This window comes from Eleutherodactylus coqui, chromosome 9, assembly GCF_035609145.1.
Source record: "Eleutherodactylus coqui strain aEleCoq1 chromosome 9, aEleCoq1.hap1, whole genome shotgun sequence".
Lineage (NCBI taxonomy): Eukaryota > Metazoa > Chordata > Amphibia > Anura > Eleutherodactylidae > Eleutherodactylus > Eleutherodactylus coqui.
Genome location: NC_089845.1, coordinates 68,657,699 through 68,672,782, shown reverse-complemented (window position 1 = coordinate 68,672,782; position 15,084 = coordinate 68,657,699). Strand labels below are relative to the sequence as shown.

At 39.9% G+C, this 15,084-nt stretch overlaps 1 protein-coding gene across 1 annotated transcript in view; it reads left to right on the top strand.

Moving 5' to 3' along the window:
- DOK6 (docking protein 6) overlaps nucleotides 1-9,623 on the top strand; it is a 506,258-nt gene extending 496,635 nt beyond the window's left edge. The window contains exon 8 of the mRNA XM_066578847.1: nucleotides 9,487-9,623. Within this exon, the coding sequence (XP_066434944.1) occupies nucleotides 9,487-9,623 (137 nt within the window). The remainder of the gene's footprint in view (nucleotides 1-9,486) is intronic.
- Nucleotides 9,624-15,084: the final 5,461 nt, after the last annotated feature.

Below are 15,084 nucleotides of genomic sequence, written 5' to 3'. Positions count from 1 at the left end.
TTCAGCTGTGCATTCACACAAATTAACTATCTCCTGTACCATACCCAAGTACACACCCTGAATTAACAACAAGGTTTTTCAATGGTATATATTAGGGTTATTCTAGCAATCAGTATAGTCAGAATATAGTGTGGTGATGAGTTCAGTTCTTGACGTTCCATCTAACTGAGCACTTCGTCCTGGAGTTCAGAGCTGTATTTGTCTGAACCCTAGCAATGAGTTATCCCATTAATGGTAAAATGATCTAATACCTGTGTAAGTAATTAATGTACCAGATGCCTGACACTAGTAATATCACCTTTATGATCCATACATCAGTATTGGTTCCTTTCAACTGTTTGATTGACCCAATAAATGAAGGCTGACTGTTCAAGATACTAATAGCTTAGCTTAGTTATTTATATGGTTGTCACAGAGTTTAGATCATTTTGAATCATCGAACATAATTAATGCGACTTTAGTGCCAGCCATCAGCACAAACTAATAAAATTGTTTGGAAGTATCAGCTATATTTAGAAGCCATCTGGAACCAAAAGGTACCAGAACAACTATTAAATCAAGAAAGTCAACAGCATTTTAGTCTAGTGGGTGATATAACACAGTGGTTTGGGCTAAACTTCTCCACAAAGGTTTGCAAATTACTCTGTGTAACACTGTCATGTAAGATGAAGCATTTAATCCATTGTGTGTCAAAATAGCCGCAGTGCCATCTTCAGGGGAGAAAAGTTAGTGCAGTCACTTGTAACTTTATTGCATTTAATTTTAATACATTCAACCAATCCCAGTAGGCTGCACTGGTATTCTTATGGGCAGTTCCACACTTGCGCCAGGCACACTAACTCTAATGATGCAGCATTTGTGCAATGATTCTAATTATGATCAGAAGCGGGAGATTTGGACTGTACGCGTCTAATGACCATGTTTACCAATACACTAGGAAAACTGTTGAGGTTACAATAACTCTATGCGTTTATCAATTTATGTTACAGTTTAACGCTGTCCTGTGACTCATCAAAGCAATATTACCAGCATTGCATATGTGCCAGACTCTAGAAATAGACCGCTAGAATCATAAGTATCATGTAAATCCCCGCAGCTTCACTATGCATTATGAAAGTATTAAAAAAAACATTAGTCTGGTTGACCATTATGATATATGGCTGCTCTTGTGGCTTGTTTCACCAATCCAGTTGTTTTCACATAATTGTATGTTTATATTCTGTCCATTCCCTATTATCCTACCACTTAGGATAAGTAACATTAGACTGAATTTAGATATTTGGCCTGAAGTAAGCAGTTCTGTTTTGTCCAGCATCCCAGGGTCTATTAGTATAGCCAAATTATGATCATGCAGATAGGCCAATAATATCCATCTGTATTCATTTTCCATTTGCATTTACCAACATACCTAGTAATCAGTTAATTTTGATAGGAAAATTACGTAGCGTTCTTCTCCGAGTATTAGTAAATGTAGGGCGTAATTAAAAATTCAAACAAATCTGGTACCTTGGGAAAACATAGAAATGCTGCCAATTTTATTTTTCTATAAAGATAGATGTTTCATAAAAGTTATTAACTTATTAAAACTCTCTAAAAACCACTGAATGAATTGGATTATACTTGTTACATAGAAATTGTTCAGTGAGGGTCGTTTAACAGGATTACAGAGTTAATTGTTAAGAGATGAAAAGAGACACCCTAGAAATTAATCTGCTGTATATTGTAGAATTGTTTTGCTGTCTGCAGTAAGCCACTATGCTGGCACGAAAATCTCATTGATGACCTGGAGAGTTCTATTTGCATTTCCCATAGATGTTACTACAGCAGATGAGAGATAGGGGGGAAATAACATCCAGAGCAAGTAAGCAATCTGTTAAGTGAAAATAGAGTTTGCCAAGTCCCGGGGATTTGTACTAGGCATTATGTTAACTGCTTCCTTCCTAAGTGTTATATTGTGATGGGCAGTTTGTCATAACGTAACTCATGTCTGTCTATAAAACTTATGTTACGCTGCCATGATTGTTATAGATGTTGCTAGTTATTTGCCACAATTAATTGTTTCAGATCTTTAAACATTAAAAAATATTGGAGAATGTGTCAGTTTAACATGGCCAGGCATTCTTACGGCAAAAAATAATTTCCATTGCCTATTCGGTAAAGGGGTAATCCTCATTTAGTTGGTTCAGCAACATATGTAATTTATTACTTGCTCTTGTGACCAATTTTACCCCATTCCTCTTGTGACTCTACTGTATTCTATTCAGAACAACTTTTATTTAAAGTGACCCCTTTTCTACACAATTCTAGCTTAGTTTTGTATATTAAGGCCTCATGTCCACGGGGAAAATCAGGCCCGCTACGGATTCTACATGTAGAATCTGCAGCGGGTCCCTCCTGCCCCGCAGACATGAGCGCTGAAAATAGGAATTTAAAAGAATTTACTCATCCGGAGCGGGCGGGGAAAGTCTTCTCTTCCTCACGGCCGGATCTTCTTTTTCGGCCGGCGGATGAACTCGTCACGCCGGCGGCACGTCGCCGGCACGTCACCGACGTGCCGCGCGCATACGCCGGGCACATCCGCCGAGCCGAAGCAAGAAAGATCCGGCCGTGAGGAAGAGAAGACCTTCCCCGCCCGCTCCGGATGAGTAAATTCTTTTAAATTCCTATTTTAGGTCTCCCGCGGATCCGGACAGCTTCCATAGGCTTCAATAGAAACCCGCAGGAGCCGTCCCCGCGGGAGACCCGCACGAAAATGGAGCATGGTCCAGATTTTTTCATGCTCCATTTTTTTTAAAATCACTTTTATTGACCATCCGCGGGTATTTATCTACCCGCGGGTGGTCAATGCATCCCTATGGGGTGCGGATCCGCGCGCAGGAGAAGAGTTAAAATCTGCTGCGGATTTTAATTCTTCTTTTGCCCGTGGACATGAGCCCTTAATGCATCTGTGCTAGTTGATTTCCATATATATCCCTCTAGCAGTTGGTACTGTGACTTTCTGCATCCAACAGGGTGAGCCTAGGAACTTACTGCATACTACAGTACTTGTACAATGTACTTACCAATAAAACAGGATGCAGAAATCTTCTGGGCTCCTTGTGGTGTCTACAGGCATGTATGCTCACATGCAGCAATTTTGTCATGACTTTTGCTACAGTTTGTGCCTTGGTTTTGCTAGAAATAGCAAACTTTGCCTGAAAGGATTCTTGCTACTTTTTACTATTGATGACTAGAGATGAGCAAGCACGCTCAGATAAGGCGGTTACTCGAGTGAGAATCGCTCTTCTCGAGAGACTGCATCCTCGTCCGAGCAGGCTCGGGGGGGGGGGGGGGCGGCGGGGGAAGCGGGTTGGAGCAGGGGGGAGAGTAAGAGAGATCCCACTCTCTCTCCCCCCCCCACTACCCCCCGTCGCCCCCCCCCAAGCCTGCTCGGATGAGAATGCAGTTATTTCTACTGATGACCTATCCTTGGGATAGGTCATCAATTGCGGAATGACAGGGATCCGCCATTTGAGATCCTCACCAATCAGATGATCATCCAACCCACTGCCAGCGCAGTGGGACCAGACGTACACATTGGTGGTCAAGGCCAGAAGTGTAATAGCTGGCTTCACTCCCACTGAGCATGGGAGCAATGCCTTTCTCTTACACTTCTGCCCCTAACCACCATTGTGGATATCCGACCTCACTAGTCAGGGCCGGAAGGTTCAAAAGTATGTTAACCCCCTAAGGACATAGCCTTATTTGGCCTTAAGGACCAAGTCTTATTTTTCAAATGTGACATCTGCCACCTAATGTGGTTATAATTTTTGAATGCTTTTACTTATCAATATGATTTTGAGCTTGGTTTTTCATGACATGTAGTTTAGGTTAGTGGTAAATTTTCATCAATAACTTTGTGTTTATTAATAAAAAAAAAATTTAAATTACTAAAAATTTGGAAAAATTTACAATTTTCAAAATGTTAATTTTTTCAGTTTCTAAGACAGATAGTCAGACACTACTAATTAGTTATTAATTTACATTTAGCATAGGCCTACTTTATAATAATTCTTAAGTGTTTTTAGGACTTCACAACGTATATAAGTTTAGCCATAATTTTTTAAAAACTGATTTTTAAGGGACCAATTCAGTTCTGATATTGATTTTAAGAGTCTATATATGAGAAACCACCCTTGATTACCCCCCCCCCCCCACAAAAAATAAATAAATAAATAAATAAAAATGGCATTTAGGATGTTTATTAGCCCTCTAGCACAGCAGGAAATAGTAGAGAAACAAAACTCAGAATTTATTACCCGGATCCTGCAGTTGTCGAAATGCCCCATATGTGGATGTAAACTGTTGCTTGGCAGTCCTGCACATGGCAGGACTCAGAAGGAAAGGAGCGCTATTTGGCTTTTGGAATGCAGATTTTGCTGGAATCATTTTCAGACGCCCTGTTGTGTTTGCAGTGCTCATGAGGTGCCAGTACATTTAAAACCCAAAGAAGTTTGATTACCATGTTTGAACGCTAATCTGAGAAGCCCCATTGAAATTAATGGAGGCGTTGTACAGCAGTGTTTGAAACGCTGTGCTGAACGCTATAAAAAGCGGTGAGTGTGAATGTGGCCTTAAGGTCCTATATGATTTGATATAGTGTTTCTAGTGTTAGCCAAGGCTGTTGAAGACCCAATGCCTATTTGTAAGGCTTAAAAAGCCTGCTGCTGCTAATTTCAGGTGCACAACCCAATACTTGTTATGTCTACGAGAACATGATTTCTTCGGATCTCTGGGATACTTTATATTTGTACTGCTGTGATGAGAATGAATTCTAGTGTGTTCTATAAATGACACAGAACAGTCTGTTCCAACCTGAAGGAACTTATTCATATCTGTTTGCACTGTGCTGATGTTCTTTTTTCTGTTGGCTTTTTCCATTCCAATTAATTTCAAATGTTGAAGAGCAGAATAACAAGAATATATAAAAAAATATATAAAAAAATAACTTTACATACAACTACAAGTAAGGAAATGCCTTGCAGATTTTTGTGCAGATTTGCCACAGATTTCACCACTTGAATTGCAACGAGTGAAATCCACACTGAAAATCTGCAGCATAAATTACGACGCAATAGTTTTAAAATCCGCACCGCAGGTCAGTTAATGATGCAGATTTGTTCATCAACATGTAGATGAGATTTCTTGAAATCGTATGCAGATAGTTTGTGAATCACTGGGGATTATCTGCACACAAACTGTGCAAAATTTGCATCATTTAGTTTCTCTTCACACACGCAGGAACTGCAGCGGAATTTACGCAGCATTTACAGAACAAGCCATGTGGAAGTGATTTTATAAAATGCTGTGAATTCTGATTCTCATGTCTATTTATGCTGTGGAATTGAGTCCTTGAAATAGAAGGGTTAAATTCCATAGCTGTCCCACAAGTGAAAATGTGGCCAAATCAGCATCATTTTTTAAGAATTGCTGCGGGTATTCCGTTGTGGACTGCCCGCAGTGATTCCGTCATGCGAGAAGTAGTCCTTACACTATGTGGACATGACCTAACTGGTGATTAACTTTATGTGCACAATAAAACAATATTTGTCTATGTTTTGTCAGCTGGAAAACTGACTGGAGACTGAGTGATGATCAGGATTGTCTTCATAGATGCACATGATGAGAACATTGTTCTTCCTCTTTACAAGTCACTGGTCAGACCACACATGGAATACTGTGCACACCAGTAGCAGAACTTAAGAAAGTTCAAAGATAGACAACCAAAGTAATAGACGGAACTGGTGGACTACAATACCCAGAGAAGTTATCAAAATTGGGGTTATTTAGTTTAGAAAAAAGAAGGCTGAGGGGGGACCAAATAACTATGTATAAAAATATCAAGGGACAATACAGAGATCTCTTTCATCATCTATTAATACCCAGGACTGTGGCTGTAACAAGGGTGCGCTCTCTACATCTAGAGGAAAGTAGGTTTGTACACCGATATAGAAGGGGTTCTTTACTGTAAGAGCAGTGAGACTATGGAACTCTCTGCCTGAGGATGTGGTCATGGCGAACTCGCTAAAAGAGTTTAAAAGGGGCTGGAAGCCTTTCTTGAGCATGACAATATTATATGTCATAGTCACTGACTGCTTCGAAAGGATTATTTTGATTACCAGATTGGAGTCAGGAAGGAATTATTTCTCCTGAGGTGAAGAAAATTGTCTTTTACCTCCTCATCGTTTTTTGATGCCTTTCTCTGGGTCAACATCGGGGGGTTATAGACTGAACTGCATGGGCAAATGTCTTTTTACATTATGAAGCCGCTTTCAGTTGAGTACATTTTTAATCCGTATTTGATCCATAATACGGAGCTAATGAAAAACTATAAATCTGATAACATGGGTGAATTTTTCACAGCTATGTTTTTAAAGGGCAACATGTGCTACTTTTGTTCTTTTTTGGTGGACAATACATCCACTGCCCATTACAGTCCATGAAAACTGATTAAAATATGGATGTATCTGTATTGCATCCACATCAGTATTTGATCTGCTTTTGCCCAATAGAAAATAAAACAGACAGCTAATATGGAGGCAAATTCTCATCATATATTGATGAAATGCAATTACGGGCATGCTGTACTACGCACATGTGAAACTAGCCTTACATACTGTTATGTTAATATGTATATTACTCATTACTTATTGAAAAATTGAGGTTAAATACTTGGTACTGGTATTTAGTGTATACATTTGGAGATTAAACTCTAAAACTAAAAATTCTAAATCCTAATCTGAATATCAATCTAAAACCATAAGGATGCATTCACACGAGCATGTGCGTACATAGGTGCACACAAAAGCGCGCACCCACGTATGTGCACAAACACGCGTGAATGCAGATCCAGGTAGCATTGCTTTCAATGGGGCTGTGGCTGCTGCTGGCAGCCCCATTGAAAGCAATAGTCTGCCGGCAACCCCTGCAGTGATTTTCAGGGAAGGGCTTTAAATATAAGCCCTTTCCTGAAAATCATTTCTATGTGGTGTAAAAAATAAAAAAATATGAATACTCACCTCTCCACCACTGTCGGGGCTTAGGCACATCTAGCAGCTTGAGTCCCATCACTGTAATGAAGTTCTTTCAGCAGGCGGGGATTTTAAATCCCCGCCTGCCTAAAGGGCTGCATCTGATTGGCTGAGCACTCAGCCCATCACAAGCAGTGGTCAGCCATTCATTGAATTACAGCTGACTGCTGCCTGTGATTAGTCACAGCGTTCAGCCAATCACAAGCGCCTGAGCCCCGGCTGCTGCAGAGAGGTATGTATTTTTTTTACACCAGATAGGAATGATTTTTCACGGAAGAGCTTATATTTAAAGCCCTTCTCCAAAAATCACTGTGGGGGTGCCGCCATCCTATTGCTTTCAATGGGCCCGCCAGCAGCGGCAGCCCCATTGAAATCAATCGGAGAGCTTTGTGATCCTCTGTCACAGCTGTCACAGGGGATTCTTTACTCTCCGTGGGGAGTCCCCTTGTCACTGAACACTGTGACAGTAATGTCACAGTGTTCAGTGATGAGGGGACTCGCTGCAGGGAATATTGACACACACCACGGACCTAGGATGCACGCATGTCCTATGTTTTGCCGGTATGTGCATTTGCACACCTGTAAAACACGGACATGTGAACACACCATAGAGAACCAATGGTTTTAATAGATGCATAGTTTTGTGCGCACCTATGTATGCACAGGCTTGTGTGAATGCACCCTAATTGGATCTATTTTATTTGCTACTGCCTTTTTTGCTTTGTTGCTTCCACATACGTATCTAGAGGAGAACATAATGGACTTCATGTATCAAAGTTATCAAAACAGTAAACAGTCTTTGCTGCCCATAGTATCAAATTGGAGCTCAGTTTTCATTTCTTAAACTGCTCTAGTAAAATAAAAGCTGAGTTCTGATTGGTTGCTATGAACAACAAAGGCAGTTTCTCTTTTAGACAGTTTGGATGAATGAGGCCTATTATATTTGTAAAATGACATTTATATTATTGTATGTGCATAAATGTACTGTAGCCGACAGCACTACAAGGCTCTAAAATGGAGAAATAGTTCTACGTGCAGATTAATTTGGTATTATAATTCTATGCAGTAAAAATGCCATCCTCCGATGAGCATACTGCAGTTGTAATCTAAATCAATAATACTGTATAGGTGCTTCTAAAGTCCCGAAGAGTACTTGAAATCAGTGAGACAATGCAGAAAGTGTCTAACTGGGTAGGAAATTTCCATTTTTATTAAATCTATATAAAAACAATTTTCAAACTTCCAACATCTTGAAAGTTAAAGGTTTGTGTAGAATTACTGAAGCAGCAACTGAATGGAATGAGGTTATTCATCATGTTATTTAACCCTTAAAGGAACTCTGACACCTGCTGAGCCCCATAAAGTAAAGTAATCAACATGTAGTGAAGGTGTTGCTGAGTTCTTGGTGTAAATCCGATATGCACCCATTACTTTACTTTAACTCGGCATTACATGTTAAGATGAACTTGTGCTGTCCTGATAAACTTTGAAGCAAATGGAATGGAACTACATAAGATGGTGACAATGCATCATAATATGCTTGGCTCATGATATATATTTATCACCTATCCACAGGATAAGCATATAGTACTAAGCGTATAAAATGCAACAGTTCGAATAAATTATATAATATATGTCTGACCTCTCAGAAAAATGCAAACATCACTTTTTACAATTAAAGTTTTCTTCCAGTCCTATAATATTGAAGTCCTATCCTCAGGATAGGGCATCAATATCAGAAAGGCAAGGATCAGCCATCCGGGACCATCAAAAATCAGCTGACTTGAAGGAGCTACTTCTGGCCATAAAATTCGAAACCATGTCCATTGGGCAATGGCCTGGAATCCTACTGCAGATCTCTCACTCTCTAATTCAATTTAATGGGAAAGAGCTGCAGTACCCTTCTGGGCCACTGTACAACGAACAAGCTTTGAGGTTACGCCCCGGCTGCTTCATATCAGCAGTTCGGCAGTGGGTCTTGAGTGACAGTCCAGCACTAGTTCTGATATTGATGACCTACCCCGAGGATAGGACATGAAAATTATAAGACCTGAAGACTCAATCCAAGCTTGAAAATATTGCTCAGTATGTTATATGTTTGCAAGATTAGTAGAAGCAATTGATAACAATTCAGTGGAGTAAATGTATTAAGACTGGCATTTTACACATCGATCTTAATATAATAGTAAGACATAACAGATGTATACATCTGTAAACAAATTCATTAGTGTGGTTATAAATGCAATAGTAATGAGCCTTGTCTGTAAAGTCTTGTTAACTTCTCTTTTGCATTTTTGGTAGTTTTGACAACAAAAGAGAATGAAATGGACTGTATAATAAACACACATACATGGTATTCATTTGCTTACTGATATATAGTCTTGTATAAACTGTTTTTCCTCTCTGGTCATTCTAGGTAACCGTTTCAGTACAACAAAGATGTCTCGTGCACAGACGTTTTCCAGCTACTCCTCTGAGCCGTGCAAGAAGTACCAGCAGCCCTTGTCGGTGTTTAGTGGCTATGACTCCATCTACTGCTCGTGCATCCTCTAGTGACATTCAGAAGGCTATTGACTACAGAGACAATGTGAACTGGAATTTGAAAGTTGGGTCATCAAGTCATCTGCACCCAGTGCACTCAAGAAAGATGAATTATAATGAAGGCAGAGATCGGGGATTTCAGACGGAAAACTGAGAAATCCCTGTAGAAGATAAAGTGCATTTTCAATAATTTATCGGTTATTTATCTCACTATTTTATCTAAAAGGGTCTTATTATTACTGTCGGTACCATTTTGTAGACATACTTTGGACCAAGTGCATTAACACGTGATCTATGAATCACTCATTGTGATGGATCCTTGGAGTAGATTGTGTGAACTACTCTGCCTCTCCAAATGGTATGCAAAGTTTGTGATGTACTTGTGATTGGCCAAAGAATGGTCTAATATCATGTCTCATGAATCAAACAAATGGCAACTTGAATGGTGAATTTAGCAGGTAAACTATTTTTGACCATATTTGGTTTGCAGGATAAACTTAAAACCCTTTCCTATGACTGTATTATTTTATACTGAGGTGTAGGGAGCTTTGTAGGAGGCAACTTGATGTGTTATATTATACATCATATATTTCAAAGCATGCTTTCTGAAGATCATAAGGCCAGGATGGATAATGATGGGATGGTTGCTGTCATTATTACTAGCCGACAAATACTGACAGCACAAAAAGTGGAATACTGAAGTACTAAGGTAGAACGCTCGCTATTTGAGTACCAGTAAACAGTGATCTACATTTCACTGTTTCAAAACTGACTTACTTTACCCTTGTACCAATTCTTTGGAGCTCAATATAAAAAAAATGTATTCATTATCACTACAATGCAAGATACTCATGAGACTGGGGAATTTCCTCATGTCATTTTGCTGAAAGCAAGTGCTGCATAAGTATACAGGTAGAATTCATTGATGTAAGGTCCACAGCACAAATTAGGCCATAATATGCATAGTTGCATTTGGATAAAGGGAGACAAGATAGCCAGATGCTATGCAATCTGAGAAATCAAATAGACCTGGTTGGCATGACTGTGCCTCACCACTTAAATTTCAGATGTGTAGTTATACAATACAGCATGCTTCATAGGTCATAACAAGAATTCAAGGATGGCCAAAAGTATATGAACAGCCTTCCAATTATTGCGTTCAGGTCCTTTTACCACACCCATTGCAAACAGACATATGCATTGAAGCACACAGCCATGCATCTCCATATATTGGTGGCACTATGGGTCATACTGAAGGGTTCGGTGAAATTAAACTTGACACTGCCATAAGATTCCAACTTTGCTGCAATTCAGTTCATGAAATTCCCCATTTGCTAGATCTATCTAACGCAGAGGTCCCCAACTCCAGTCCTCAGGGCCCACCAACAGGTCATGTTTTCAGGATATCCTATGGTAAGAACACCTGTAGCAATGTCTGAGGACCGACAATAATTACATCACCTGTGCAGTACTGAGGAAATCCTGAAAACATGACCTGTTGGCGGTCCCTGAGGACTGGAGTTGGGGAACACTGATCTAGCGGACCTACACAGGCATCTATGCAGTTTTAGATTGTTTCATTTTTTATGAACTGTAAATACCCTTGCTAAAAAGTCACATCCCAACAATATTAATGCTGATGTTATTCCAATGTCCCTGAATACTGCTCCCAATCAGTCCAGTTAAATTGATGATTTGCTCATTTAGAAACACAGCAATAGAAACATTCTCAGAGACACAAATAGAATGAGTAGAAAAAATGATCACCTTCAAGTCTCTCATTAACCAGCACAAGTAAGAACTACAAATATAGGCACAAACCTAAAATGCTTCATTCCTTGATTTCTCCTACGATGCCTTAGATAAGTCTAGCAATGACTTTAAGAGCTAGAAGTTGGGTCATGTTGCTGCACTGAAGATTTGCATGCAAGATTAAAGACCTGGCATTATTGGATTTGTCATTGCTTTATTTTTAAAGGGCCCCTTCGGTGTTTTTTTTTTCATTCATTATGTCACCTAGTATGACTTTGGTTAGTTATTTTTTTTTCTATCTGAAAATCCCTGGATTTCTTCTCTTCATTTGGGTAATGTGATCTCATTGTACCATCTGAGATTTATTGTGTCTCAATTTATTGTCCATGAGTCAGTATTTCAGTCACCTCCTATATGATGAAATTGCATGGACTGTACCACACAGGCTCTTCACAGGTGAGGATGTAAACTCCTATCACGATTTCTGTTGATGACTAGAGGCTCCTGTCACGCAGTTACAATGAAGGAGATGATAGTTCAGCCTTCTGACTGTATTCTTAAAGTCTGCAGCTTATTTAGGCGAATACAGAAGGTAATGATAATAGCAGTGTCCTCCCAGCAGGCAGAGATGGTACAGGCTCTAGCTGGTCATGTGATACTGTGCTTATGCATCATGGGATTACTAGCACAGCACAGAGAAAGGGAAAGCAGGGAGAAATCTAAAACTCAAGATGGTGTCTGATGAGTGTCAGACAGGAAGCTGCACTGCATGGAGGTGAATGCAATGTGCATAGGAGACATCCATTGTGTGACAGGGAATTACCTGAGGGAGTAGGGATAGAAAAATGTTTTCTCTGACAGTGGCCCATTAAGAATTACTTTTTCACTTTTAAGGGTGTGTTCTTAGAAAGTTTTTTTGTAGCAGATTTGATGGGGAATCCATGGTAATACTACATCAAATTCAGTATAAAATCTGCATCTGAAGTGTTCCATTACTTTTAATGAGAATCCACACCATAGTGTATACAGGATGAATTTTTGGAGTGGTACTTTAAAAGTTACTTTTTCACTTTTAAGGCTATGTTCACACAGTGTTTTTTGCTGTGGATTTGACATGGATTCTGTGATAATTCCGCATCAAATCCACTGCATCTGAAGTGTCCCATTGTTTCTAATGGGAATCCATACCGTAGGTTATGCGGCATACCTTTTTCTTGCAAACAGACTTGAAATCCACGTGCATAATAAAAATAAACGACGTGTTACTGCTTAATTCTCTGTCAGAAAAACCCATTGACCAGGCTAAACCTGCGTACAAATCCATAGATCAAATAAATGAAAAATCCACAACCACTACATGCATTTCTGATGCCGATTTTTATTTAAATACATGTCGGAAAAATCTACTGAGAATTTAGCCTGTGTGAACAGAGTCATGGTGTTCATTCCTATCCATCCCTCAATTTTAATTAGCTGGATGCCCACTGATGGTTCGTCAAGCATTTTCTTTTCTTCATAAGCATGCCATTAATTTTGTTGTTATCTTCAGTGATTTGGCTATACTTTCATCTTGGAAGAGCTGTTTTCTTGTCGAAAAATAACTAGTTCGGACAGCTTGATGTCATTTTTTGGTAGATAGTTGGAATGTGACACATTTAATGTGTTTTTCCATTACATTTTTCCAAACTTCCAAGAGTTGTTTGTTGCAGTGCCTTCCATTGGAATTAATGGAAATCTTAAGAGAAGGAGCTTGAATTCCAGAGTACATGTGAGTTCTCGCATGTGCTGTATGTTCCTACCTCGGTGTAGGCGTGCCTTCTGAGAGCTCAGTCACATGGGCGCCGATGTGCCCGTGTTCCTGCATGATTAAGACCGCTGCACTGCAGGTGCGGACGACTCTCCCCACCACCGGAAGAAAGAACACATGGCCGGCAATGGAGCCGGTCATGCAGAGAGTCGTCCACACATGGTGCGGACGTCTTATTTTGCAGGAACACAGGCGGATCCGCGCCCGTGTGACTGAGCCCTGATTATATAGGCACAGGGCATTATTATGGGAGTGAAATACATAAAATTAACAGACATAAAAATAAATAGAGAGGAGAAAGCAGAAAATTGTTTTGTTAAATTTGTATGAAGATAAGTAAAACAGTGAGCAGACAACTTAGCTCTAAGGCAGCAAAATGGTCAACTAGTGTACACACTTACTATAGAGGGAGCTGTTCTACGTGAAAAACTGTGTAGCTATCCTGACAGGATTTAGTAAATAAATGTTAAGGTCCATTTACTTGGAGACGAATGTCGGGCAAACGATGCCCGACACTCGTCCCTGTGACACTCGTCCTGCACAGGAGCTAGCAGAGCTGTCTCGCTCATGGAGTGGCCAGCAGGGGGGCGGGGCAGTGCAGGAGATTTCTCTCCTCTCACTCCCCCTCCCCTCTCTATTGAGATAACACAGCAGCCGTTCACTACTGAACGTCCGCTGTTTAAATTGAACGATTGGCAATGAGCTCTTCGCTGATCTTTTATGCTGCATAAACGGTGACTGATGAGCTCATCACTCATCATTCAGTTTATTTTCAGATTTCCTTTTTCTTAGAACTCTGTGCTTTACTGTTTTTTTTTCTGTAATTCTAACTAGAAATGTATGAATAAATTACCATCTGTGTGTTACCAGTTGGGAGGCATCCCTACATAGTCTGCCATTGTTCAAACAGTGCTGATAGTATAAATCTATGTATGGATAAACCGTCCTTACAAAGGGAATGGTAATGCCCAGTATTCGACTTATTCATAAATATTCAGGGGTATAAGAGAAATGGCACAATGCAGCATTAAGAGAAAAGAGCTCCAAAAGTGAAGGGAATATTTACTAGGACATCCTGCTATGAAGGATATTGTCTAGTTCAGACCTATAATAAAATCTGGTAAACCTGATACACTACAGCCGAACTTTTCCTAATACTGGACTTTTTCCGTGAGTGAACATTATTTTTTCGAATTTTGTGACAGAACAAAAGACCCGTTGGTTATCCAACTTAATGTATTGATAATTTACTCCCCGAACAATGCAAACTATAGGAGATATCAATATTTATTATTCATTTTTATTATGACCTAGTATTTTAACTCATTTTGAAACATTTCTGGACTTTGTAAACACCATTGTATTCTCTGCTTAAATTGGGTAAAATTAAATAAAACCATTGAAAAAAACAAATGTGAAGATTGGTGACAGGTCCTCTTTAAGGAAATAGAAATATTGTTGAGGCAGGCATGGGTAGAAATGCGCTTTAATTCTAATTCAAGGTTATCTTAAAACATGGACAAGGAGTTTTAAGGGTGTATCCACACAGAATGTATCGTTCATCTGCAGTGTATAATTCACAACAACTCTGAAGCAAAATCCACAAGCATTAGGGGGGGTTCACACAGGGCGGATTTGCCGCGGTTTTGCCGCAGCAAATCCGCCCACGGCCGCTAATCTCGGGATTAGCCAGCCATGTGGATGAGATTTCTCAGAAATCTCATCCACACGGGACAGCCAATCCGCTGCGGTAAATCCGCAGCCGTGGTTTCAAAAGAAGCAGCATGTCTGTTTACCTTTCCTTTTTTGTTTATTTACGTCGCGGCCGCGCTCTCCTCTATGGGAGCGCCGGCTGCAACGGAAAAGCATGCGGCTGAGCCGCTTCAAAGCCGCCGCGGCTTAAACCGCAGCGGT